The sequence below is a fragment of the Protomyctophum bolini genome (genome assembly GCF_963924005.1).
Source record: "Protomyctophum bolini genome assembly, chromosome: 12".
Lineage (NCBI taxonomy): Eukaryota > Metazoa > Chordata > Actinopteri > Myctophiformes > Myctophidae > Protomyctophum > Protomyctophum bolini.
In genome coordinates this window covers 24,707,567-24,734,042 of record NC_137873.1, presented here as the reverse complement: position 1 = coordinate 24,734,042, position 26,476 = coordinate 24,707,567, and the positions used below count along the sequence as shown (strand labels likewise).

The 26,476-nt window shown below is 41.1% G+C and overlaps 4 protein-coding genes across 9 annotated transcripts in view; 2 read left to right on the top strand and 2 right to left on the bottom strand.

Annotated features, from left to right (window-relative positions):
* The window catches only part of LOC308325749 (importin-13-like), a 15,394-nt gene extending 8,476 nt beyond the window's left edge, over positions 1-6,918 (bottom strand). For 2 of the 3 annotated variants that reach the window (XR_013965066.1, XM_080778422.1), the window contains exons 1-11: positions 6,419-6,728; positions 6,121-6,287; positions 5,459-5,584; positions 4,710-5,183; positions 4,393-4,562; positions 3,788-3,928; positions 3,303-3,444; positions 2,920-3,086; positions 2,124-2,244; positions 814-961; positions 68-249 (exon numbers count right to left, since the gene is read on the bottom strand). Coding sequence is in view for 2 of the 3 variants with exons in the window: in XM_080778422.1 (XP_080634548.1) it covers positions 68-249; positions 814-961; positions 2,124-2,244; positions 2,920-3,086; positions 3,303-3,444; positions 3,788-3,928; positions 4,393-4,562; positions 4,710-5,183; positions 5,459-5,584; positions 6,121-6,186 (1,737 nt within the window). In the remaining variant the exon portion in view is untranslated. Of the gene's footprint in view, positions 1-67; positions 250-813; positions 962-2,123; positions 2,245-2,919; positions 3,087-3,302; positions 3,445-3,787; positions 3,929-4,392; positions 4,563-4,709; positions 5,184-5,458; positions 5,585-6,120; positions 6,288-6,418; positions 6,729-6,820 lie in introns of those variants that run through there. The other variant, XM_080778423.1, reaches the window with a different exon arrangement.
* Positions 6,919-7,001: 83 nt separating this feature from the next.
* LOC308325765 (uncharacterized protein) lies at positions 7,002-13,045 on the top strand. 3 transcript variants are annotated; one of them, XM_080778448.1, is made up of 5 exons: positions 7,002-7,138; positions 8,910-9,227; positions 10,889-11,206; positions 11,391-11,557; positions 11,687-13,045. In XM_080778448.1, the coding sequence occupies exons 2-5, from the start codon at positions 9,080-9,082 to the stop codon at positions 11,729-11,731; spliced, it is 678 nt and encodes a 225-aa protein (XP_080634574.1). In that variant the 5' UTR covers positions 7,002-7,138; positions 8,910-9,079; the 3' UTR covers positions 11,732-13,045. The 3 variants fall into 3 exon arrangements, with proteins under 3 accessions (XP_080634574.1, XP_080634573.1, XP_080634572.1); XM_080778447.1 differs by having other exon boundaries at positions 7,055-7,315; positions 11,400-11,557; XM_080778446.1 differs by having other exon boundaries at positions 7,059-7,315.
* A 314-nt stretch (positions 13,046-13,359) lies between these two features.
* On the bottom strand, positions 13,360-17,405 carry mgst3a (microsomal glutathione S-transferase 3a). Of its 2 annotated transcripts, none has more exons than XM_080778452.1 (6): positions 17,213-17,405; positions 15,474-15,600; positions 15,027-15,100; positions 14,526-14,583; positions 14,323-14,395; positions 13,360-14,149 (listed from the first exon to the last, which is right to left on the bottom strand). In XM_080778452.1, exons 2-6 carry the CDS (start codon positions 15,588-15,590, stop codon positions 13,992-13,994), a joined length of 480 nt encoding a protein of 159 aa, XP_080634578.1. In that variant the 5' UTR covers positions 15,591-15,600; positions 17,213-17,405; the 3' UTR covers positions 13,360-13,991. The 2 variants fall into 2 exon arrangements, with proteins under 2 accessions (XP_080634578.1, XP_080634577.1); XM_080778451.1 differs by lacking the exon at positions 17,213-17,405 and adding an exon at positions 16,348-16,445.
* Positions 17,406-17,623: 218 nt separating this feature from the next.
* On the top strand, positions 17,624-26,378 carry LOC308325754 (uncharacterized protein). The gene is made up of 9 exons (XM_080778429.1): positions 17,624-17,865; positions 17,978-18,104; positions 18,224-18,381; positions 21,268-21,413; positions 21,883-22,039; positions 23,402-23,495; positions 23,812-23,887; positions 24,044-24,114; positions 24,679-26,378. Exons 1-9 carry the CDS (start codon positions 17,775-17,777, stop codon positions 25,685-25,687), a joined length of 1,929 nt encoding a protein of 642 aa, XP_080634555.1. The 5' UTR covers positions 17,624-17,774; the 3' UTR covers positions 25,688-26,378.
* Positions 26,379-26,476: the final 98 nt, after the last annotated feature.

Genomic DNA, 26,476 nt, shown 5'->3' with positions numbered 1-26,476 from the left:
CCGAGGCGTTGTGAACTGGGTGGGGTCACGTCTGAATAGGTTGTGAAGCAGTGGCCTAGTACTGTACCTGTGACACAGTCATGATGTCAGGCAGGAAGGGGCCGAGGTCATAGCGACACTCCCTGCAGATCCTCTTCAGCGTGGACACACTGGACACTGACAGCTCTGCCTTCACCAGGCCCTGCAGCACCATGGGCAGCACACTGCCCAGCATCACTGGATGGTCAGCCAGCCACTCGGCTAGAGAGCCTGCATACACACGGTGCAACAAGAGACAGCAGAACAAGAGCTTGTGTGAAACAGAGAATGAGTGGGAGAGAGATGAAGGGAAGGCAGAAAGAGGGAGACAGAGAAGATAGAGAAGAGAAGAAACAAAATAATTATGAAATAAAGAAACAGAAAGACAACAAAATAATAAAAGAAACAAAGAGACGACAATGAAAGAGACAATTATGTGATAGAGAGAAAAATGAACAAAGAAGGGCAACAACATAAGGGAGGATGGTCAACTCTGCAAGGACTCAATGAAAGTACAAACAGTACATTACGGTATGTGTATATATACACTAGATTAAGTAACCATTGCCATTGTGTATAATAGATAAAGATACACTACAGTGAGTATGTATCCCTGGTGTACAGTAGATATCTATAGATCGACCCATGTCCCTTGTTTCCAGTAGATGTATAAATACATTGCTGCAGTGTGTAGTATGTGTACACATTGTCTCCGGCATATGTCTAGAAATAGTACAGTATGTATGTAGCCATATGGCCTATGGTGTACATGACTGTGAACATGTACATACACACCTATGGTGTACATGACTGTGTCAGCCAGCATGACGTTGCTGATGTTGATTCTTGGTATTAAGCCAATGAGGCCAGGAATGACATCAGAGTAGTTGATGTCTATGGTCTCTGCTATCGACTGGAAGCCAAATAACAATGCCTCTGTGTCCTAGAGAGAGACCATTAAGAGAGAGAAAGAGAGAGAGAGAGAGAGAGAGAGAGAGAGAGAGAGAGAGAGAGAGAGAGAGAGAGAGAGAGAGAGAGAGAGAGAGAGAGAGAGAGAGATGGAATACAACCACCTTAAGGAATACAAATCATTGTGTGTACACTGTTTATACCCTACACTGTTTACAGCAAATGACCTTGGTACATAGAAAGACATTTGAATACATTTCTGGATACTTGTGTGTTTTATACTAAGTGAATGCAAAAACATTGAAATACTTCTGTCAACTTTCAAAAGTATAAAGCCTAGTATATAAATACTAGTATAGTATTACTCAAAGGGTTAATGTAACACAGCTATGTTTACACCTTTATATTGTTCCTATTTATATTGAATATATATTTATACATAGATTGTTTTATCTTGATAGTTTTGTTACACTTTTGCTTTGGCAATTTAAACGTATGTTTTCTCATGCCAATAAAGGTCCTTTGAATTGAATTGAATTGAATAGAGGGTATGCACATCCCTAAAGTCAATGGCAAATCGAGTGTCAAAGTGAGTGACAAAGTGAGTTTGACGTCGTTTAACATTGTTTAATACAATCAGATAGGACTTTTCTGTTTGGATGTATGAGTTTTGCTACATGTATAGCAACAACTAATGAGACACAGAGGTAGCTCCCGGATTGAAAGGTATAAAGGGCCTTGCAAACGTGAAGCGAGGAACGTGTTGCCTGGATCAACACATGTCTCCTCCAGGTCTGCTCAAGAGGGGCGCAGCAACGCAAGTGTAAAAAAAAAGCTAAACAGAATCCAGGTCTGGTGAGTCGCGGGCGTGTGCACGTAACGATGCGCGCAACAAATTCACGGGACCACGCTCACGTAAATATGCTTGCGTTGTCGCACGGCGACAACGTATAATGTTACAACAGGTCTAAATGGGTTTAAATAGAACGTACTGTAGATATAGGGAAAGGATGTTTTACATTAGTTAGGATCATTTATTAGGAATTAAATAATAATTCATATTAAGTAATATGTAAATATCAAGCCTGCACATTGAATACTACTTCGGTAAAAGCAACACAAAAGTCTAATTGTTTGAAGCCCACTGGATATTCGATACCAAACTATTTCAGTTGAGTGAGGCTATCCATGTATACCTGCCATGTGGCTGAGTGTTCTGGATCCATCAGCAGTCTGCCCAGCCTGTCGTAGAGGTTACTGAGAAGCTCCGCGCCCAGCATCTCATACACATACATCAGAGTGTCGGAGATGTCCACTCTGTCATGCCAAGACACAAAGGAAACACGCTCTTTCTACATGTCGAGGATGCATCATTCATTTGCCATTTTGGAAGTTGTGTGGGATTTGTGTCTGATGCTATTTTACAAAAGGACTTACATTCTAGTTGCATGTTGCATGTTTGAATCAGAGATTAAAAGATTCAGTAGACAGGTTAGAGCCCTCAACCAGCTGAACAGAAAGACTCATTCCAATGATGTTGAACAAGTTATCTTTTCAATTTCTTTTGAGTCATTTAACCACTAAAGACGGATGGATTCATATTTCGTGTTTATAGCATTATGTTATACTTTAGCTATTGAAAAATAGCAGATCTACAAGCTCATATAGCGCGGCACGCTTGTAGGTCTGCTATTTTTGAAAAATCCTGAAAATGTGTCGCTAATCTTTGAATATTTATTCTTTCACAGTGAACGTTTTTAACTCAAATCTTTGCTTCTGGGGGGGTTCCTGGAAGTGGAACAGCATATTTTCCGATGGGGGTTGGCGGCCAAATACAGATAATTCTGTGGGTCCTTGACATGAAAAAGGTTGAGCACCAGTGACACAGAAACATAGTTTTTTAACAAAACTGGATTTAGAAGACTTCTTTTTGTAATCAACCTCAGTCCAAAATGTGTTAATGTGGTTTCTTTGCCACTCCCCAGGTGGTACCTGTAGATCCTGAAGTGCTCCTTGTCGTCAGAGGACCAGGAAGTGTACTCCTCCTGGGACGGATAGTGAGACTTATGGAGCAGCACGTCCACCAACTGGAAGTAGACAGGTCTGTAGACCTGCAGGTACACTGCCTGCTTGTCCTCCTCAAAGGACAATATGTCATCCTGAGCACGCAGGGGGGGACAATGACACAAACAACACAAACAAACTGAGTGATGTTGATGTCTGCATTTTTTTTTCTTCCGACAAATACATTTGTTCTACAAACATAAACACACACTGTACAAATGATCAAATACTGAATAAATGTTATATGTAAATAGCTGAAGTTGAGGAGGATTAAGTAGCAGAACGTCATGTTTAAGATTGGCCTTCTCTACCTGCAGAGTGTACCAGAAGGTGAGAGTGAGCGAGCTGGTGGTCTCGTTGACTGGGTAGTGCCCGGGGATGCCCGTACAGGAGAGGATCATGTTGACCAGCGACAGGTAGCTCTGCCAGTGCTCCACCTGATCCAGTAAAACCCTGGCACGGGCAGAAAGCCCAGGAAATCATTGAAAGAAAGAAAGAAAGAAAGAAAGAAAGAAAGAGTAACACTTGCTTTGCATCCCATGTCTAGCCTGGGATCAGGCATTATAATATGCTTATATCACTGTATAATTAAAGCGAACTCATAAATAATCATAATGCTTTAGAACAATAATCACATTTATGTATAGCACAGGTACACCTCGTCACATGACTATGTGTACTGGGCGACAAACTGGCGACCTTCAGGTTACCAGACGGGACAGCCATGAGTTTATAATGTGTATAACATGTATGCATGCATGCATGCATGCACAAGTGTGTGGGTGTGTGCGTGTACCTGGAGTGTGTTTCCCCCAGAGCAACAGCGATGCGACAGATGCCATGTGACGTCTCCATGTCCCCATCCTGAGCTGCTGACTTCAGCCGCTCATGAAGACTCAACACCAGGGGTATGAGGCTGACCAGAGCATCAGTGTACCTGCGCACACACACACACACACACACACACACACACACACACACACACACACACAAGGAAAACTCAACACCAGGGCCAGGGGTATGAGGTTGACAACAGCATCGGTGTACCTGTCTACTAGAGCTGCAACTATCGATTATTTTCTTAGCAATTATTCCATCGATTACTTTTTCGATTAATCTGACAATTGAGAAGCTACGTTTAAAAACATTATTTTCCACACACAAACACACGTGCGCAGTGCACACGCATAATGACACACACTGATCATGACAACCGTCTGCACCAAGCAACCCGAAAATACCACACTCTACCAAGATGACATATGACATATAGGATTCCAGAAAGAGCAGACTGGGTGAGTGTATACAATTCTGATTGCCAGACTAAACCATTAGGGTCCATTTGGTTCCATTCCACACCCTCAGATGGAAATTAACACTCAGGTACAGCAGGTCTCTCACCTCTGGCAGTCAGGCTGCGAGATAACATTCACTATGGTCTCCACAGCCGTGTCAAAGAGCTCCGGGTCCGACAGTGCAGTGAAACAGTCCTGAAGCAGAGCCTGGGTCTCACTCAGAGGCACGTCCACGCCCACCCAGCTGGAGAGACAACGCAACACCCTCTCCTTCACCTGTGTGCAGTGGGGGAAAGCAACCAAGTTCTTATGTACAATTCTGAGGTACTTTTACTGTACTTAACTTGCATGTTTCCATTTCAGATATACTTTATGCAGAGGCAAATATAATTCTCCAAAGCATTCACATGCTCAATTCTTCACCTGTGTGGAGGAGTCCTGTTCCTGCAGCAGCTGGCGCAGCACAGGACTCACCACCACCCACTCCCCAGCCAAAGCCTCCCTTAGCTGGGCACGGCGGACCTGAGCCAGCCGGCTGCTCTGGAACTCCTCTGGCAGCACGGTGAGGAGCTCCAACAGTGCCAGGCGGTGGCTGCGGGGCGTGTCCTCTGCCCCGGGAGACCCACCACCACCATCTGAACCGGCCTCATCCGGCTGAAACACCCTCACCATGTCTGCCACAGGCTGGGACCAGGCCTGGGGAATCAGGTTAAGGGCCAAGGAGGACAGGGCCACACACAGCCTGGTAAGCACCATCTTGGGCCCCGAGGAGAAGTGGGAGATGTGGGAGAGGAGCTGCAGCCTCAGGCTCTGATGCTGGTCGGTGGAGAGGTCATTCCAGTGACGGGAGATCTTGATGTGAAGGGTGCTGGCGCCAAAGAACTGAACCTCTGGGAGCTGGTTCATGACATTGGTTAAAGGAGATGTTATGACTGTTGCATGACATGGCTTATAATAACATTGTGTTGACTATTCATCAGTTGTCCTTGTATTTGTTTAGTTGACCTTTATTTATATAGTTGAATCTTTTTTTAAACATTTTAACAACACAAATCTTGTATGGGGCCGGGCCCCCATGATGTGACGTGAACAAATAACCACTGCTGTGTCCAAAATCTGTGACGTGAAAAAAGAACCACTGCTGTGTCCAATATAGAGCCAAAGGTCCATACCTTGCCGGGGATGAGCAGGGCCCAACAGAACTGCCATGCCTGTGCGGAGGCCTGGGCCTGGCTTAGCCACTTCTGGGCCAGATTCTTATGGTCCATAAGCGGGTCATAATACAGCTGGTTGAGAGCCTGGAGAACAGGAGGAGATGAGGAGAGCCAGTGAATTCATTGTTCGCAGAGTACAAAATGTCATAACATATACGGTACGTAACAGCATGCGTTACTTTAAGCAAGGATTAGGCTATACTGATACTTTGACAACTGTACAAAGAATTGCCCACGTGCGGAGGTGGTCGATGGCCATTTGAAAGAAGGAGTAAAGAATATGTGTAGTCCATGGCAACAAATCCAAAGCACAAGGCAATAGTTATTATTAGGACAGCATATGCCTTGTTGTAACTGGTGTCATGTTACAAGAGGTGCTAATGCCTGCAAAACCATGTTAAATTACAATATACAGTAGTTTAACTTGTATTTTGTTAATCACTTTTTTTGTAGTTATTTCCATAATTGAATCAAAGTTTGCAGCAGTATGTATGAATGGGTCAATATGTAGAAGTGGAATATTGTGAATGATAAGGTTTGGTAAGACACTTAATTGCTGTAATGGAAAATGCATTAATTACAGTGCCTTTGATTTCCATACGTTGACAACTTGAACTCACCGACTCCACGTTTTCCACATTTATCTCCAACTCAGCTGGGCTTTGTTCTGGACTGGCTGGGTCCATTTCAGTAAAACAGACCCAGAAATTATAGGCTATAATTCAAGCTTGAGAGATGCTGGGCTGTTTTGGTTGTCAAGGCACCTGCTGTCTGTCTTTCTGGGAGCCTATTAGAGAAAACGTTGTCAAAAACATTCAATATAGTCACAACAATGACGAGGCAATCATTTGGTTAACCATCCTGCTACATGCAGGGCACATGCGCGCAAACTTGAAGAAACAGCTGTGAAACACTGACCTCTTAATAGGGACTTAGCCTGTCTGTAATCTGTATCGTCGATATCTACATCACTGAGTAAAGACCACCCGCTGCGTCAACGATGGAACCTCTGAAAGTAGCTATACACAAACGAAAACAAGTTCGACTAGCCTACTTTCTTTCTATGGCCGAAAGCTCAAACAGCGTTCCAATACGCGGCGCGCCTGACAGCTGCGACCCTCTCTGACGCACTGACAGCTGAGGGGGTGTCTCCATATCCCCTCTATCCCAGCCGCCCTTACCTCACGACACAACTACATGGGGGGCTATAGTCAAATAAATATGTTTAAATATATAGGCCTATACATTTTTTTTAAAGATAACACAGCGATGAGGTGAATATATGCAGAATATTCCCACAGACAGATTCATGTAGCCTACCCTAGCCATCGCACTAACAGCATGAATCCGCTGTCCTTGAATCGAGTAGAGTAGACTGCCTGCCTTTAGCCCGAAAATAGCCGACCTACAAGCTCACAACGCGTAGCATCCACGACCCGATGTGGGCTTGGAGGTCTGCTATGTTCGATGCGCGACATCACCGTCGTGCGACAGAGTCACAGAGCTACGAATGGGGTTTAAATGTGTGCCAGCCAGCCAGCCCCACCCCTACCGCTTCCACTGCCCAACTCCCCCCGGATATTTTTAGCCATGATGATGATGAAGATGATGATGTGATGATGAGCCCAGTCAAATAACGTAAGGGAAAGAACATATCCTCTCCTGCTACTGCAAGAGCCGCCGTGAAAAGAAAGGCCGTTTGTTTGTACATTTCATCGCGCTCGTCTTCACGGAAAGCAGCGAATGAGATGAAAATTGAAATAAAATTTGCGTTCTGCGCATTGGTGGTCCTTACCGGCTCATCGCAGACAAAGGGTAGGTAGGGAGCATTCGTTGAGTGTGCTTGTGGGCTAATATAGCCTATAATACCTCTGTCTTTGATCTCATGATGCTGTTGTCACGATTGTGATATTATCCTATAGGCTATTTATAAATTGTTCTTAATTTGTCCACTCATTTAGGCCTATATTGTCAACATAGCCTGTTGCCTGATAGTCTATTTTGACATTTCAAGAGCTCATAATAAGGAAGAACGCATAGTTATAGCCTAGATAGGCCTAATAATATAACTCTGGAATAATTAAATTGCTACATGTGTTTTGTTTTTTATAATCATATTGATAGAGATTGGTATACATGGCTGTTAAGCTGCATGGCTACATAACAGAACCTAATGACCTCATGGGAACAGTCTGTCACATGTTAGATTGTGTGTGTGTGTGTGTGTGTGTGTGTGTGTGTGTGCGCGTGTGCGTGTGTGTGCGTGTGTTTGTGTGTTTGCTATTGACCTTAGCTCATTTGCTGTGGACAGAGAAAATGTTCATACATTTTGGCTATAATTGTATGACTGGAAATTGATCAAATCCTATATTGTTTGGATGTGAAAATGCTTTTGAAAGTTAAAAACATTAGATTGTGAAACAAAATCTCAATTTTGCCATATATACCATATATAGGCCAGCTACAGTAGGCTATATTGGATTTACATTTCTAACAACTCTAGCCTGTGACTATAGGCCAGTACCACTGTGAAATCCATTGAGAAATGTGTGAAGATGCAGGGATGCAGATAATGTATACATTATCTGGTCCTTGAGGTCAGGATTTATCCTTTAATTGAACCCACATTTTTCAGATGTTTCACTATAAAAATACTATAACACTGTTGCTATGATACAGTCCTTCATGTCAGAGAAGAGTTAGAAAGGTTCAAACCCATTTAGACCTGGTGTAACCTATAAAGTTGTTCCTATGTCCAGCTTTTAGTGTGTGTCCACAAACTTTGTCCTACACAATCATTAAATTCCCATTGACAATGAATGGACAATTTTATGTCATAGTGTAAACACAAAGTAACACAAACATTGAAGACGAAGGTGAGGACGCAAATTATGATTGGCCGGAATGAGATGATGTAAGACCGCCCCTCACTTCATACTTTGATAAACGACAATCCTCTCTGGTGTAACAAAACAATGTCAATGTGCTTCATGTTATTTGCAGCAGTGGTTCTCAAAGTGGGGTCCGGGGACCCCCAGGGGTCCAGGAGGTCCTCAGCATCAACATCAGTTCAACCATTTTAACCTGTATACGGTACATCGCCTATTTTAAAATAGCTTATCAACAAGCCTGTGAGCTTGTTATTTTCTGGAAATCTTTCCGAGTGAAAACTTAAGTGAAAACTTTGGAATATCTTTAAAATATTTCAACAGCACTAATCTTGCATGGGCGTCCCTGGCACAGAGGATTTTCAGATGGGGATCTGTGGCCAAATCCATTTGGGGGATCATTGACATGAAAATATTTGAGAACCACTGATTCACAGCAATTCTATATAGCCATATTTCTCTCGTTTCACAAAATATGCTTATTCCTGTAATGGACTTTGAATTATTCTTTTTTTGTAAAGGTCAGAGCAGCCCGACAACAACCACACTCACCGCAGTTGACCTTTCAAGTGAGGCCGGAGCCTCGGTGTCCTCAGTCCCTCCAACAGATGCAGCGGAGGAGCTGGAACATGATTCAGACAATCCAAGTTATCAAACCTCGGAATACCAGGACGGAACCACAGCTATATCCATGGTCGTCACCGGCGGCCACGTGACAAGCCTATCACAGACAGATACAGCTGACAGGAATGGGACGACCACAACCACTGGAATGTCTACGGATGCACATACTACTGACAATGCCGTTAAGACTACTGCGTCTGTCTTCTCTCTCTCAGGTAATCCAATGATTCAAATTTGATTGACTTTTGTTTTGAGTTTTTATTGTGCAGTGTTTATTTCTGTTATGATGGATTTTAGAATCATGCAACGTTCTGCACACAGCTAAACAATAAACACACACCTAAATAAGAAATGAATAGTCCAGAAAGATAATCATTATAAATGTGTTGCAAACCATACCGATTATGTACTGATTTTCCACTTGACATTGATATTGTCTAATGTCCATGTTCCATAAAAGATACTGCATGTTCATTAATCCAGAGCATTGTTGCTAGGTCCAACCATTCTGTTTAGTGGCTGTATAAAATCTTAAAATAAACCAGCCCACACTGTAAAACACTGCTGTAAAACACTTTGCAAACACAGTAGCTCTCCTCATGCTCAGCGAGATGACAGCATAGCACGGACATAGTCTGCCTCTTACTGCTCTTTTAGCATGGCATGTAACAGTATATGATTGTGTGATTTTACACTGTAAAGTAAAAGCACTTTGCTGTGTGTGTATGTGTGTGTATATAGAGAGAATTGGCGCTGGGGGGCATGTGCCCATACCCTATGTGGGGTTATCGAAAGGGCCTTTCTATGTGGAGTTTGCATGTTCACCTCATGTGCCCTAGGGCAGGGGTTCTCAACGTTTTGGGCTGGGGACCCCCGGAAATGCTTTGGCCATATCTCCCGCCCCCCGCCCCACCTCCAATACAAATTGGCCGCTACAATAACCTTTTAAAAATACATCATAAAGAAATACTGAAACTAGATCATTAAAGAAGGTAACTCCTCCTTCGTCAGGTGAAAAGAAGCGGCTTGGACACTCATGCATTGAAGGAAGCATGAGGTCAGCCTGTTGCTCTCCCCAGGTTGGCAGAGGGAGTGTAGCGCCCAGGAATACATTAGAATAGATAATTGACACTGGGTGAAAGAAATGGGTTACAAAAATCGTGGGATAAACATTTAAGAGAGAGAAAAATAGAGAGAAAGTGTGTTTACGCATGTCCGCTAAAGGAAAGACGTGTATGTTAACAGAGATAATAAATAAATATAACTCCTCTGTAGTGGTGGACAGGAATGAAGTACATTTACTTTAGTACAATACTGAAGTAAATGTTTAACTTTTTTAATATCTGTATGCTGCTGCTGGCATTATTTCCTTTGTAGTTGTTGGTATTGCTTCTTCCTCTGTTGTTGTTGAGTTTAAGTCACTGTGGTTGTTTCTTATCCCTGAAAAGCGTTATCGAAACTGAAGCCATGAGCGTGTCCTCTGCTTGCCTTTGGGCATGGATGCTCAGCTGATAAGGTTAACTCAATAAGATGAAATCCACAAGGTGGAACAAATAAGGATTTGTAAGACACTGTCAAGCAGTTACCATGTATCCCTTATTTTGGAGTGCCGTGTCCTTCCACCTCAGTGGATTTCATAATTTTTTTCTCCATCTACACCAAATCTATTTGCTGAAGATAGCCGATGCAAAAATTGCAAAATGCGATGTGTTGTGAGTTTTTTCAGTTTCTCCAGAATGGATACTAGGTTTCATGTGGTTAAACAGTACCTGCTGAATCAACACTACCCTTCCATGACTTATTTCTGTGTCATTTTGAGTTATTATATAATACAGAATAAATACTTTTCTAAATTCGTTTCCGTTTGCATTTTCAGATTCTCCAGCCAGCGCCTCAATGCCACCCGATGTAGAGACATTCACACCTCTAAAGTACATTTCAACCACTGACAGCAGCGCTACACCCACGGGTACAGAACTTCAAGTTCAGACCACCTCTGCTCCTCCCTCTTTGATGCCTCCACTGCAGGATATTACTACGCCCCAACCTTCTACGCACGCCAGCACTGAGGCTCCAACCCAGACCAACACCCGCCCACCAACCACAAGCCAGCCCCAGGCCTCGGCTCCCGCCTACCCCCCTGCCAGCCAACCTCGTCAGGAGGTGCCATCGGAGCTCAACATTGGAGATGACGGTACGGTGAGGGATAGTGTGGATTGGCCCTGCGTGCATTCACAGCTATAGGAAATTATTTAAGAATAGGTTGCAGTTAGTAATGAGTATCTTTATTTTATTGAACGTCATCCTTTCTGTTGAGCAAAGTTTGTAACAGTACATGCTATATACCTTTGGCTTTTTGTTCAACCCGTGTCATGTAGACTTCAAAGGGCCCCTGCAGCACCGTAGCTCCCCTCTAGACCCCCTCCTCGCTGGTCTGGTGTCAGTGTTTATTGTCACCACTGCCATCATCTCCGTCGTCCTCTTCCTGAAATTCCGGCAACGGACAGAACACCCGGAATTCCATCGACTCCAAGATCTACCAATGGTGAGTTAAAACAGCACAATATCAAACTAGTTTCCAATACATGATTCAGCATCAACTTATGTGTGATTTGTGGTGATTCCAAACCGTGCTTGATAGTTAAATGTCCTTCCTGTCCATGATGCTCTCTAGGATGATTTGCTGGAGGACACACCACTCTCCAGGTATTCATACTGATGGAGGTGACCTGCAAAACAGAAGCAGAGCAAACACCAAACAGCCATGTTGGATCCAGTTGAAGCCTTAGTTTAACTGGACCCAGTTATATACCCGACATGTGCCCTGCTGAGCAGTTTCCTCTTTAGTGCAATGGGAACATTGTTTGTTTTAGCAGTACCTCTATGGCTGGTATTAGCCATGGCAATGCACAGCACTTTCATGTGACACATGGTCACATTGCCCCCTAGGGGTGATCAGATATATTGAGGATCCCCTGCTAGTTCAGATGACTCCAATAAACAACCTCAGGCCAAGTAATGTATTGTAACTAGGTTATTAATAATGAGAAGTACAGAAGGTTATACAGAGGAAGGATTAACAGTGACATAATAAAAGTGACCGTTGCTGAGTCTCAAAATTTCTCTGGTAAGACTTTGAATGCACTCATCCCTGAGTTGACCAAATATTTTTTTCAAACCAAATTGCCTACAATTACAGGTTGTTGTTAAGCCAACAGACTAGGACCAATAGGTATTTTATTCAGCTATGGTCCTGGGGAGCCAGACTACTACAGTAATGGTCATAAGAGACCAGATACTCAGGTCTCCAGGACCAGCGTTGAGAGCCACTGGCCAAGGTCTGAAATCCAAATGTTTATGAATGTAAATCACTAAAGGAAGCCTTTTGTTTTGCTAGTTGAAAATTGTATTTATCTGACAATAAGGAATGCAAGTTATTTATTCAAAAGCCATATGCATGAAGAGAATAGACAGATCATATACATGAGATCGTTCAATTAGGTCATTTTTAAGCACTGTTCTAACACTAAATATAAACTTCCATGGATATATGAAACACAAACATGGCTCTCTTGATCCCAGAGTGATATATGTTTTGTAAATGATCCTTCATGGTGGCTGATATACATTTTAAGATCTACTTATTAATTTGGATGTTATAATTGAGTGGAATGTAGATGCTAATATAGCTATGCTAAAAATGTCAATTAGATATATCTGCTTATTCGTAAATGTAAAAACAAGTGAAGTTGATTTTTTTTTTTAATAATATACTTAGTTCATGTTCATAAACTACAAACAGCATCAGGGTACTTTCAAGTATAGTGTGATCACAATAAGATTGTTAACCTAGAGTATTTTGCCTTCTGCAGATGTGCTGGAAGCTCTATTCTACTGCAGGTTTTACCTGGTGTTACTGTCAGTTTTACCTACGGTCAAGTGCCAACAGTGATTTATGATATGGAGTTGAAAAGTGGACTGAAGTGAATGTTTTATGGTTCTTTTTTCTATAATAAAACATTTTGAAAAATGATGTAAACCCTATGGTTTGTGATCATACAGAGGGAACTTCATACCAGCCGCCTTAATAGTGTTTGCTTAGGTGACATGGCATTAGTGCATTTGAGATTGATGGGAGTCATGAGTCAACAGGATTATAAATCAATTTGTCTTGGCAAACTACTGTACAGTATATTGCAGTTGAAAGAATTAGAGGCTAATGAGTAAACCACACCCTACAAATACCATAAACAAAGCAAACAGCTCCACCTACACAGTATATGTGTAGGTGGAGCTGTTTGCTAAAGAAAATGTTTAAAAAAAAAAAAAAATAATCACAACCCCATATTATTTAGAAGAAATAGACTTTAATACTCTGCTGTATCATTTTACACTGTGGACTGGAATAACTTGCCTGGAACGTGTCATAGTTGAGTGCACATTTCTCCATATATAGTAGATCATCATAAATATTAACAATATACCGGTACACATGAAGATTCTACTAAACCCTAAAGTAGTGCATGAATTTCTTTACACCCCAAGTGCTTTCTCTTATCTGCAGTTCCTTCATTTATAGCAACTCTTACAAAAATATGCTCTCAACATCCAACAATAATTATGAATGAAAACAATCAAATCCAGCATCCAGCCCAGCAGGACAGAATGTGTGTGTATTTTGTCACCTTGTGACACCTTTTAAAAAGATTATTCTGCAACCTGTAGATAGTTCAAACCTACCATTTTGGTAAAGTCAGTGGTATGATGGAAACATGTGCAAGCCAGCCTTGCCAGGAGAAGATGGTTGAATTAAGAGAGATATTTTAGACTCAACAAAGAGCTTCTGGGTAATCTAAATTCAACGAGACGACTCCAACCCCTGCCCCAGAAAAGATGTACTGTAAGTGATGGACAGCAGAGAGAATGAGAGAGAAAACATAAGGTGTCCATATATCCATATTAAACCATTTTGGAGACACTCACAGACCAGGTACTACAGGTAGTGGCTGTTTAGCAGAAAACCTGCTAAACGGACGTGGGCACCATCCCAGCAGGTGACGGCCAAAATTGAGTGTGGTCAGCATCAATCCAAGCATGGCAATGTTTCCAAACGCCCCCCGCCTCCTTTTCTTGGGATCTGATTGGGACAGGTAAAAAAAATAATGACAGTCACTAAATGTTCTCTTTGTTCTGAAAGCATACACATTTTTTAAAGTTTTAAATGTATCTATATCTAATATCTAATATCTAATCTAATAGTGCCTGGTACAGTTTGTGAAGCACCACGGACAAAAATAAAATGTCTTATACCTCCTGTGGAATATCCATGTGCATAGACCTCTCTTGATACAATCCATACAACCCCGAGACCACTAGCAAAACGCTGTTACAAACACAAAAATGCCACAATAACATGTCAAAATAAAGCACTTTCTAATGTCACTGATACATTTTTTCACTTTACAAGTATTTGACATGAAATGAAAGCAAGGACTGGACTGAACTGAACTCACAGGGCTATTCAAGCCGCCCACAGCCAGGCAGAAAAGGAAGGCGGGGTATATCTCCAACCTAGATTAAGAGAAGAGATACATTTTGAACTTTGCACCACTAGCATACAATACATCTGTCGCAGGCCCTATACAGACTGTGGAACCGCATTCCCCTCCCTATATATTTGCACCTCCATTGAATCCATTAAACATTTATACTTAGAGAACTAAACTAATACTTAATTAGTTTAAGCTAAGTCCCACATACTGTATAACATCAATGTTCCACCAAATAGGAATGCTATGGTTGATGGTCGTTAAGTCCAGGCTCAATGCCCTACTACCATTTGAATCCCACTAGTTTGGATGATTTGTATTATCGTTTGCTTTTATTGATTTTACTGCTGGTTGTTTGTGCATTTAAGCTTCATGTCTATTGTTGGACTTGTTTATGTCTATGATTTTTGTATTTATGACTCTTGTGAATCACTTTGGTCAAAAAGAGTTGTTTCAGTTACTTACGTGTTTTGGTGTGAGCGCTGGATGCAGTTAAAGATATGTCCTGTGTCTGGGTCATCGCTGTACATCTGAGGCAGCTGTCAAACAAAGAACAATAACGACAAAAGGCTGTAGATTAGTTTACCGTATTAAAATGTTATATGGGTGTCTGTTTTTTATTCAATTCAAATTTTCATCTGTAGATTATATATTTTAGATAAACAACTTTTTTAAGGGTAAGCAGACCGTTTGGGACCAAGTTACTATATCCGAGCAACATCATGTGAGGTTTAGGACAGTTGCATTGTCTTTATAAAAGGGCAGCATAAACCAAAGCTTTAGCTTGTGTCAGTGCAGAGCTTAGGCTATATAAACTGTTTGAGTTACACGGCCTGAGAGAGAGATGATGATGACTAATTCATTCCATTCTTACAGTCCAAGTCCAACCCCAAATCACTTGACTTGACTCACATCGACTTTGTACTTCTTCCGGGCCTTTCCGACTTTCAATGCCAAGTGTCCAACCATGACCATACTGGCCACACCCGTTATCACCACAAATCCATACTCCTTAGAGAGAACCACCATCCTGACACACCTGAAAAAGAACATGGCAGGCAGAACTCACACTGTAGTTTCACGTGGTGAACATGGCGATACACTTTATTTTTCTAAATGATACACTTCAAAATTATTTAAATATTATATTAATAATAATAATAATAATAATAATAATAATAATAATAATTGTTTTTCAACCATCTAAATCCCTTAAGAACTTTCCAGGTCGAAATGTTAGTATTCATTTAATAAATGAATCTGCATCATGGCTATGATGAGTGTGCACTGTGCAGCCTTTTTCTCCACTTTTAGACTTATTTATATTTACCAAGGTCAGCAGCAGCACCTCAATACTGCTGTGCGTAGGCTACTTGGCAGAACAATAGCCTTGGATCAAAACTATCATAATATAGTTTATCGAGTCTGACTTTTACTTTCTAGCTATATGAAAATGTCAAAATCCATATATATATATATATATATATATATGATCCATGATCGTCTTTATTTATTAAAAGGCTAGAAGAACATATTAATATGATCCTACAGTTAACAGTTACATAACGCAATGAATTGCATGGTCACGATCACACAACGTACGGTTAGAAGTAGAACTTAAGACAAACAGTCGAGAATACCAGGAAATTAATTGCTACATATAGGCAGCTAGCCTATTTCATAAAAGCTTTCGGAGGGTTCCGAGAGGGGCTACTAGCCAGCTAGCCTATGTGCATTTGCGGAGAAATGCAAGCAATATATATTTTATTGCAAATATGAGACTTACCTGTTTCAGTGAACAATGCTAAACGAAAGTATTCGACTTGTTTCCACTGTCCTTAACTAACTGGCGTCATACGACATGTATATATTATAAACAGTCTCAGGGGGCGTGGTCAATATGTTACTCGAAGCGAGGTTAGCCGAGGTTAATGTTACTCACTAGACGACGTGATTGGGATTTGCATGGAATCATATACATGATACATGATAGTACGATACATGGACGATATTGGTTAATTACGATACAATTCAAATATTTAAAATCGATACAGTATAACTATTTAGCAAAAACATGAAATATATGTGAAACAGAGCAGGTTTATTAAAGGGAAACATTATGGATATAGTAAAACCACGTGCATGCAATCACGCACACATGGATAGATTAGATACATACAAAGACAAACAATACGATATGTTGAGTTTCCATTTTGATACACTTTTCTTTTACTAATTCGATTTCAATGCAGTTACTATATCGTTTTACCCCTATACTAGCTACCTGACTTTAAAGAGGAGTGCACGTTTTTGTCTCATCGAGGACCGCAACAACCCGAGACCCAAAAACTAATGCCATTACTCTCTTTTCCACGGTTAAACATTTCTCTGTCTAAATACTGGTTGTAGTCGCTATAGTGCCCTCTAGCACCCTAAAAGGGAATCACGTTAAAACTGCTAATGACCACAGCTACCAGACAGTGACTAGACAGAAGTGGAGCCAAAATACATTCAAAAAGCAAAGTTATATAATACAGTTATGACTTCCTATTTCATTTTAAGTACAGGTACCTTAATTTTCATCACTGGTCGATATTAATATTCCCAGCATTATTCCCAGTGTTATTATGAGGTATGTTCAACTGTCCCACCTTTTATGTTGCTGCTCCAACGGTCAATTGTTTTTTTCTTTCTTCTTTTTTTTGGTGCAAGTTTGCTCACAAATTCACAATCCAATTATCCACGTCTTTGCTTTAATCGCTGTCAATTACATTTTACAGGCTACAGTTAATCTCTAGAAAATCTCCAAAGTCAATTTTGTTGTTTGCAGCCTACGCACGCCCCACCCTGCAGGCTGCAGCCCTGCTATGAGTATGAGGAAATGGGACGCAATGTCAACGATTTGCATATCTGTGTGTGTGTGTGTGTGTGTGTGTGTGTGTGTGTGTGTGTGTGTGTGTGTGTGTGTGTGTGTCTCTCTCTCTCTCTCTCTCTCTCTCTCTCTCTGTGTCTGACACGCACACACACACACGCACACGCACACGCACGCACAATACACACACGTAGGCTTAATTTCCCGTAAACTTTCATGGACTTTGACTCTTTCAGGAACAACAACCCCCGGTGCCGCCGTGCCGGTCTATTGGCGCTGTAAATAACATAGCATATTCGTTTTAAACTCTCTCGCGTCGACGAATCCATAAAGTTTCAGACATGTTCCTCAGGTGGTGTCTTCGTGGAGGGATACCATTTATCTTTCATATTTATATGTTCATTCAACTTGGGATCATGACGTCTATTTCTGGTAAGCACTGGTGGTGGTGTGGTGGTCAGTAGCCTAGACACTGAGATGAGATGCATGTTAATGAATAATCTATATCAGTTTATCCTTTCTTATTGACGTTCGTTTCATTTAGGAGCGGAAAGTGAAACAGTCCGACATTTCGACTGTCACAACGACTATTACAAGACGTTTTGTCAGTTTACACCTTCAAGTGACCACCCAAACTGTTCAGAATACATTCTGGACATGTACGACACAGAGTGAGTATCGATACTATACGAACAGAAAGAGACAGACTATTTCAAGGATACATTTGACATTATTTATTTACAAATCATGTTAATGAATCATGCTTCTAATCTGCTTGTGTCATTCACAGCTCAAAATCGGATTGCAATTTTCAGTCTGAAGAGGGTTCCGTTTCTGAGTGCAAATGCTCTTTCAAAACGATCCTCGTCATCTATAGCACGCACAATGCAACTCTCATGAGAGGTGACCAACAGCTGGCATCTATGGTCATGGACGTCAACCAGACCTGTGAGTTGAACTTCACACTGACTGCAGTCTATGCAAAAATCCTTTACATGAAGATGATGAAGATATTAAAGTCACAATGATAAGAGAACTGTCACTGTGGAATGTAGATTGTGGAAGCAGTGTGGTCAAGTAGGCTACTTACATGCACAGTCCCAACTGACAGGACACATAGACATATTCTTGTTCATATAGTTTGCATAATTCAATGTGGTGTTACTTCACTTGGTTAAAGAGTTCAACAGAATAATGACTGGAAAGAAGCTGTTCCTGGAATGGGAGGGGTGGAACAGTTTGTTAGGGGTAGGGTGGGAGGCATCCTTGATAACAGTCACACTAATAGACTTATTAGCCTTATATTTACAATTTCATCCAATCAGGAGAGAGAACTCCTCAATGGTCATTTATCAACTTCAGATTTAAAATACCTTTAATTGGAAGGATAAACCTTCCACGACCATGTCTTTTTCGAGGGGGTCCTGAACATACAATTTACAATACACAAATACAGTAACACAAATACATCCATACGCAGACAAAAGCTCTCAGGAGGACTATTTACTCCCACCCCCCCTCATCACCCCAAAATATGCCAAAATATGGAGTATATGGAGACTTCAGAATGATGTCAGAGCAGGCCAGCTCCATATATGGACCCTGGGCAGGGGCCCTGTCCAGAGCCCGGGCAGAGGTCTTTTTGGGGAGGTTCTGGACAACCGTGGGTCCGACCGACTCGACACCGGCCACTGCACCCTCTGTGGTGGTGTGGGACATAGACTCCATATTTGGGCATGACTGACAAAGAACAATGCAAGTTGGGGATGCAGTACATTTGTAAGCCTTTAAGCTAAGCCTTGAGCTTTAAAGATGGAGTGCCCTGATTTTTTCCACCCTAAAACATGATCATTAGGTATTATTATTAAATACGGAGGAAGATTTTTTTTTTTTTTAAGTGTACAGTATTTGTTAAAATGACGTTTATATGTGGCTTTGTTACCAGTTCATTAAAGGGACACTTCACCCTTTTTGCAAAAAAATATATGTTAATGACGTTTAGAAGCTTTAGATCACTTTTCTGGGGGTATTTATGTGTGTAATATGTGGTTTTAGATATTTTAGATTGTAGCAGTGAGCCTGTTGTCTCTGATGTCATGGACACTGGTCTCACTAACTTCCTGGACTACAATTCCCATAATTCTTTGGTGCACTGCTCCTCCTTGTGGATAGGGGGGAGAGCTGTCTTACTGAGACAACATGTAGTCCAGGAAGGAAGTGAGCCCAGTGTCCATGACATCAGAGACAACAGGCTCACTGCTACAATCTAAAATATCTAAAACCACATATTACACACATAAAGACCCCCAGGAGTGTGTTCTAAAGCTTCTAAACGTCATTAACATATATTTTTTTGCAAAAAGGGTGAAGTGTCCCTTTAAGTATGTGTATAGTTTGCCTGGTGGGTGGTGATGGGTAACCTGACTCCGCCAGATTGCGGCAGTATTGAGTTCACAAGTTCCCTCTTCCTGCCTGCATCTGGGATCTCTCATGAGAACCGATGAACCCGGAAGCAGCGGGACAAAAATCTGATATCTCCATAATAATTTCGAGTTGTAGTCTTGTTGGGTTGTGTTTACATTTGCGCTGTGGCACAGCTTCAATATGTCAGACAGCCGCATATTGCTCCCTCCAGAATTGGTCCGGAGTACATCGTCTCTGCCTGAGAGATCCCAGACTCACCCTCTGGCAGAATGCAAATGTTGTCCAGCAGGGGGAGTGGTTCTACCAGGCTAGGTGATGGGTGGTGATCCAGCTTAACTGAAATCAGCTCAGTTGTATGTATGATAAACGGGGAGGGGTTAAGGGAGGGCATGATATTGTGATGTCACTATATCACTGTTTTCTTCATTGGCACGTTTGACTGTCAAGGTTTCAGCCTCCAGGAAGAAACCCTAAATACGGGCGCCCGCTGGCCAAGTGGTCCAGGCGCATGCCACATATAGGCTCTGGCCTGACAGCAAGTTGCATGTTCGAGTCCCGTTCATGACGACCTTTGCTGCATGTCTCTCCCCTTCTCTCCCTCCCACTGTTTGTCTTCACTAAAAACTATCAATAAAGGCAAAAAGGCAAAAACAAATCTAAAAAAAGAAGAAATGCTAAATACAAAGGGAAGACATCATTGCACATAAAAACCACACCAAGGGGTCTAATGAAGTACTGTCACCTCATAAAAACTGGAAAACTAATTTGCCATTTTTTACTATTTTGAAAAACCTTTTAACCGTTCAAATAGCCAATCTTCAAGCTCACAACGTGTCAATGTAGATCGGCTAGTTGAACTATTAAAATGTTTTTCAAAATAGTAAAAAAAAAACGTTTAGGGATAAGATAGCAGGGCCCTATAATGTCCTATAGTATTCTATAGTGTTCAAGTTCCTATTTTGTCTGCCGTTTTATTTTTTGTTTCATCACTTCCCATTTCATGCGAACTCGTGAATATTTCACAACTTCCCATTTCATGTAGTGAACTGAAAATACTAATCTATACTAATTGCATAATAGGCTCTGCATAACTGTAGTCTAGTAGTCACATTGTCAGAAGGAGGCATAATGTATTTTTCTCCAGTATCTCCAGTTTAAAGAATTGGAGATATGGGGAGACCCCCTGTTATTACTCAACAAACACTGGGGAATATAGAGCTATTTGTATGCTATCACTTACACATCCCTTTTAAGTTATAAGCCTGCTTAACCCAACCAAGACCTGAGGCCAATTCTACAAATTAGGGGTGTAAAGATACATTTTAACAGCAATAGGATACATATCACGACACATGGTTGAAGCTTTATTTCAGCTTACTTGCATCTTGTACTTGTTTCCATTCTCCACAGTAAAGCCCAAACCCCCAACTATCACCTCAGTGAGCAAAACAGAGAATGGGAATATTGAGGTCACATGGAATAAAAATTACGAATATTCCTCCGTCGTCCAAGATGATTTAACTACTCTGGTGATCTATCGCAAGAAAGGAGACAAGGTATAGTCAACATCACACAAACCTTACAGACTTCCACTAACACAGATTCCCAACCTGTGGGCCTGCTAGGGACCATTGGTGCATATTGCAAATAATTGGTAAAACACTAAGATGATATGGATTTAATTGTGATAAAGGTGAGTAGCAACTTAAAGTATACTTTAATACTTTGTCAGTTCCATTGAGCCATGGACTTACTATGTTAGTTCCATCGTTTGATCATTAAAATAAATGTGCTCTGAAAATGCATGCATGCGAACACTTTCAAGATTTTCTAGAGGGCCCTGATCCAGAAAGGGTTGGGAACCACTGCATTAACTCATAGCTTTCTTACCGATTGCTTAATATAATATTAATTTGTGATACATGTATTTGTAATAGTCTTAGTGATCACAAAGAGACCTGCTTTCTTGGTTTTAGATACAGAGAAAAAAAACAACCTTACAATACTACCTTTTGTTTGTATTAGATATCTACACGTGTAAATGTCTCGTCTTCAACATCATCTTTGGAAATTCTTGGGAAAACCCTGGAGCCAAACACAGACTATGTGGTCAGAGTCCAGAGCTACCTGTGGTGGAGTAGACGGTACAGTGACAGCAGCCATGAGTGGAGCTTCACAACTGGTAAGTACCTACCACCTGTCACTGCAGTCTGAAGGCCTGCAACTATTTGTTATTTATGTAGTGATTAGTCGATTACTTTTCCATTGATCGCATAATAATAGCATAATCGCATTATAATAGTTACTAGTGGATATTAATGAATGTACGTCTGTATGTACTCCTTTTTTCCCTTTATGGACCGAAATAAAATCTATCTATCTATCTATCTAATTGAGAATGAGAAGCATCTATTGCTTTTTATTTATTTATCAACGAATTGCAGTAAAAATAATCCAATTGAAATTTTATAATTGACTACAAAATGGTTAATTTGCTGACATGCAGCAGCAACAGCAGTCAGACACAAACGCACTTAAAGGAGAATTCCATACTAAAAGGCTTTCTTACCTTTCTGCAAAAGCTCCTTATTGGCTATTTCCCCTACCATAAGCCCTAAATGAATTGCATTGAATTGAATGGGGCTATGGGGTGTTGTGCTAATTCGCTTATTTCCATCGCTCAAAATTATAATTTTTTTGTATATCCTCTCTTCATAATGTAAATAATAACCCAAGCAGCACAGTTTACTACTTATTTCGATGGAAATAAGCGAATTAGCACAACACCCCATAGCCCCATTCAATTCCGATTCAATTCAATGCAATTATTCATTCATTTAGGGCTTATGGTAGGGGAAATAGCCAATAAGGAGTTTTTGCAATGCCAATAATGCAATAATGCAAATGCATAATTGGCAATGAATAAAACTATTCATTTGCAACAACTTGATCTCTCCTTGCATTGAACTGTATGTAATGCCATCGCTGCTATTCCAAAGCCACCTCAGATACATTTTTAAACAATTTTCAGCAATGGGATAATAATTGTTTCAACGGGTAGATATTGTTGAGCTGGTCATTTTGAAAGTAGCTCTAAAGTAAAAAATAAAACTGTGGGCACCCCTGGCCTGGAGGATGCCACTCTAAAAACACTGTTGCTCCAAAAATGTATTAGTACATTTATATTAATTTAATTTCTAATTGGTCTACTGTGACACTTCTTTAATACTGAACTGCACACTTCACTTCAATATATTGACTTGAACTATTCTCCGGCCATCCATTATTCAAGTTTTAGACAACCCAGGAAATCATTTTGTACACCAACAGGGTACAGACTTTATATTATGAAGAATATAGCATTTTTACCCATCATCAACAGTAAGTGAGAACATACCGTACGTACAATGAGCTGACTCAGGTGTAGTCTGTTTTGAAATAGCAGACGGGTCATAAAAAACAAAAACTCAGAGGAGCCATAAATGGGTCTCTGTTTTTTGTGTGTCGGTCCTGATTTGACATTGTGTTCTTCTGTATTTCACAGCTCCTTCATATCACAACCACCTGGTGGTTCTCGTTGTCAGCCTTTGCATTGCTGTGGTTTTTGTGATCGGCCTGGTTTTTCTCTGTTATGCTAGGTAAGTCATTCTGTCAATAGTGAATGTTTTACAGTGGGTAGACAGACATAATCCACACACTGTCACTTCAACACTGTTAGCATTTATAGGAGTATTACCCTAATGTGTGTGTGTGTGTGTGTGTGTGTGTGTGTGTGTGTGTGTGTGTGTGTGTGTGTGTGTGTGTGTGTGTTTTGCATGTTTTCGTGCTGCTAACCACCTGCGCTAGGGCTGTCACGATCATATGACATTTTACTTGACGATTAATTGTTGTTTGATGATTAATTGTGATTATTAATTTTATTCTGTGATGGATGTATTGCTCTACTGATTGTAGGCTCAAAGGAAAGTATTGGGACAACATTCCCAAATGTCAGTCCAAATTATTGACCATGGCTCCAGCAGAGCACAAGGTGAGTCTTTATGCTTGCAATCTAGATTAGAGTTAATTTTAAAACCAAAACCCATGATATGATTGTATGATGTGAAGTACTTTGAAATGAATTGTATAAAAATGTGAATGATAATAATAATAATTATTGTTATTTTTATGCTCCACCCTATTACAGTTACTAAAGCCTCCGCAAGCCATCTTGTCCTCTGTCTATCTTGACTTCCCGGTAAAGGATCCAGATGAATGGTTAGTACTGTTTAACAGGTGTATCAAAAAGACCGCCAGTTAGTACTTTAAGGTAACCACTTAACCCATTAATTAAGATTTGAGGCAGGTTCTACAAATGCTTCTAAATCAGTAGTTCTTAAACTTTTTCGTAATTCTAAATTATTCAAAATATTTTCAAGAACTTTAACTTTTTAAATGGCACGGATGCTCTAAACTTTAAACTGGACCTGAGTTGGCTCTGTACTTGGACCACTTTTTTCCCTCTTCACCAAGTGAGCTTGTAGTTCAGCTATTTTTGGCTAATGTTCCCCACAGAATAGGGATGCTGAGGTTAAGTATTAATTGTACAAGTGTGACTACTAATGTATGACATGTGCTTAACAGATTACTGTATACAATACCTCATTATATGTCAAATAGCAAAAATAGCCGATCTATACAAGCTTGTAAACCGGCTAATTTCGCTTGTTGTGGGCTTAAAGATTGGCTATTATCAGCGAATGTTCACCTACAGTATTATGACATGCCCAGAACAGGGATGCTAGGGTTTATGAGGCTAATGTTTCATTTCATTACATTCAGGTCTGGAAGTGACACCAGTGATGGGAACAACCGGGAGAGCTGTGGAACCCTCACAGATTCGTCCTTGAGTTATGCCAAAACGTTTTCTGACAATGACAACATCATTGCCGATGTTCAGGCAGCCCTGCGCCAAGCCCTCCCCAACCTCACCCTGCCTATGACGTCACCAAACAATGACAGCGGTTTGCTCTCCGCCGACAACGCGCTCGACGACTTGAGCCCGACGCCTGGCTCATTGAGTTACAACAACCAGACCTACGCCGTTCTCCTTCCCGGCTGTCCAGATGAGGTGATCTGTGGCAGCGATGAGGTGCAGATGCAACCAGAAATATCTTGTGGTCCCGTCTGCCAGCTTAGAGAAGGGGACATTTCAGTCAACACCTGTCCTGATCCAAAGACACTAGTTGGTCAGATTTACAGGCAACAGGGCCTCAATTTAGAGCTGGGTCTACCGTCTCCCATGCAAACAGACCTTTCATATCAGCCGTGCAATGTATATTCTCTGAGTATTTCACAACCAGAAAATGGCAGTTTGACCTCGAGCTTAAGTGACAGCGATGCGTCTGTGTCTTCCAATGTCTCTCCAAGTGCAGAGTCTTGCTACGAGAGCTTCAGTGAGGCAGTCAGAGGTGGAAGTCACACACCGCCGGGGAAAACAACAGGCATGAACGGTGAAGAGACTCAGAGGTGTGGTGGCCGTCTCCTGAGCTTTCCACCAGTTGACATGGACTATCAAGCCTGTCCAAATCCTGTGACACAACCCGATATGTTGTTTGGAGGACGGAGTAGTGCTGCTGACCCCGGTGACCTTTTGGACAGAGTTTCAAAGGCATCCCACGGTGACCCTCATTCCCTCAACCCTCATATGTCACTGGGGTCAGTGCCTCCAAATGTTACTGCCAACGTCCAGCATGGACAAGGGCTTCTTGAACTTGACATGCCCCATGATCTGCCTACTGCCCTCTGGAAGTCGATAATAGTTACTGACAGTTGTTATCACAGCGTTTAACTTCACTGGGAATTATCATTCTTTTGCGAGAGAATGAGCCAACCAGGTGCTCACCTGACCGGAGATGCAATAAGAAAAAAAGTTAAAATACTGCTAGTAAAACGTGCTCCTGCTCCTGGATCAGATGGGACAAAACATCAGATAAAAAATGGGCGATCCAGGCACTCAAAGTTAAAAGAGGGAACAACGCCAACATGTTTTGACCTTCATCTTCATCAGGGCTAAATGCATTCTATTGCAATTTGTAGTGTGTGCAGTGTTGCAATAGAGAGGAGTTGAGCAATAGGGACAAGGTAATATAATATATTATAATATTGTAATATAATGAAAGTTGGATGAAAATGGATTCCAATTATTATTTGCATCTGTAGTGTAGAGGAGCAATTTTTTATTGTTCTTTTCTTTTTTATGTATTTCCTCAAAATGTTACTGTGGACTTTTTCGCTATTTTAACTTGGTTATAAGTTACAACACATTTAACCCAGACTAAAGACTGTTGCATACGTTCGTGTCAAATTTGCTACTGAGGTGCAGGGGCATTGTTACAACTTTTCACCACTAGATGTCAGAATGGACTTGCAAAATATCTGAATGCCCAACCTGAAAGATGTTGGGCAGATGTGAGGATTGAATTTGAGACCATCCCCTGGCAGGGATGCTGAATGTAATGTGAATAAATGTATTGGGTTTAGTAATGCCTCCGTACCTTTTGTTACACAAGGAGTACTACAGCATTACTTCATTTCACTGCGTTTCATGTGAATGAGCATCCATCCAATAATATCTCAA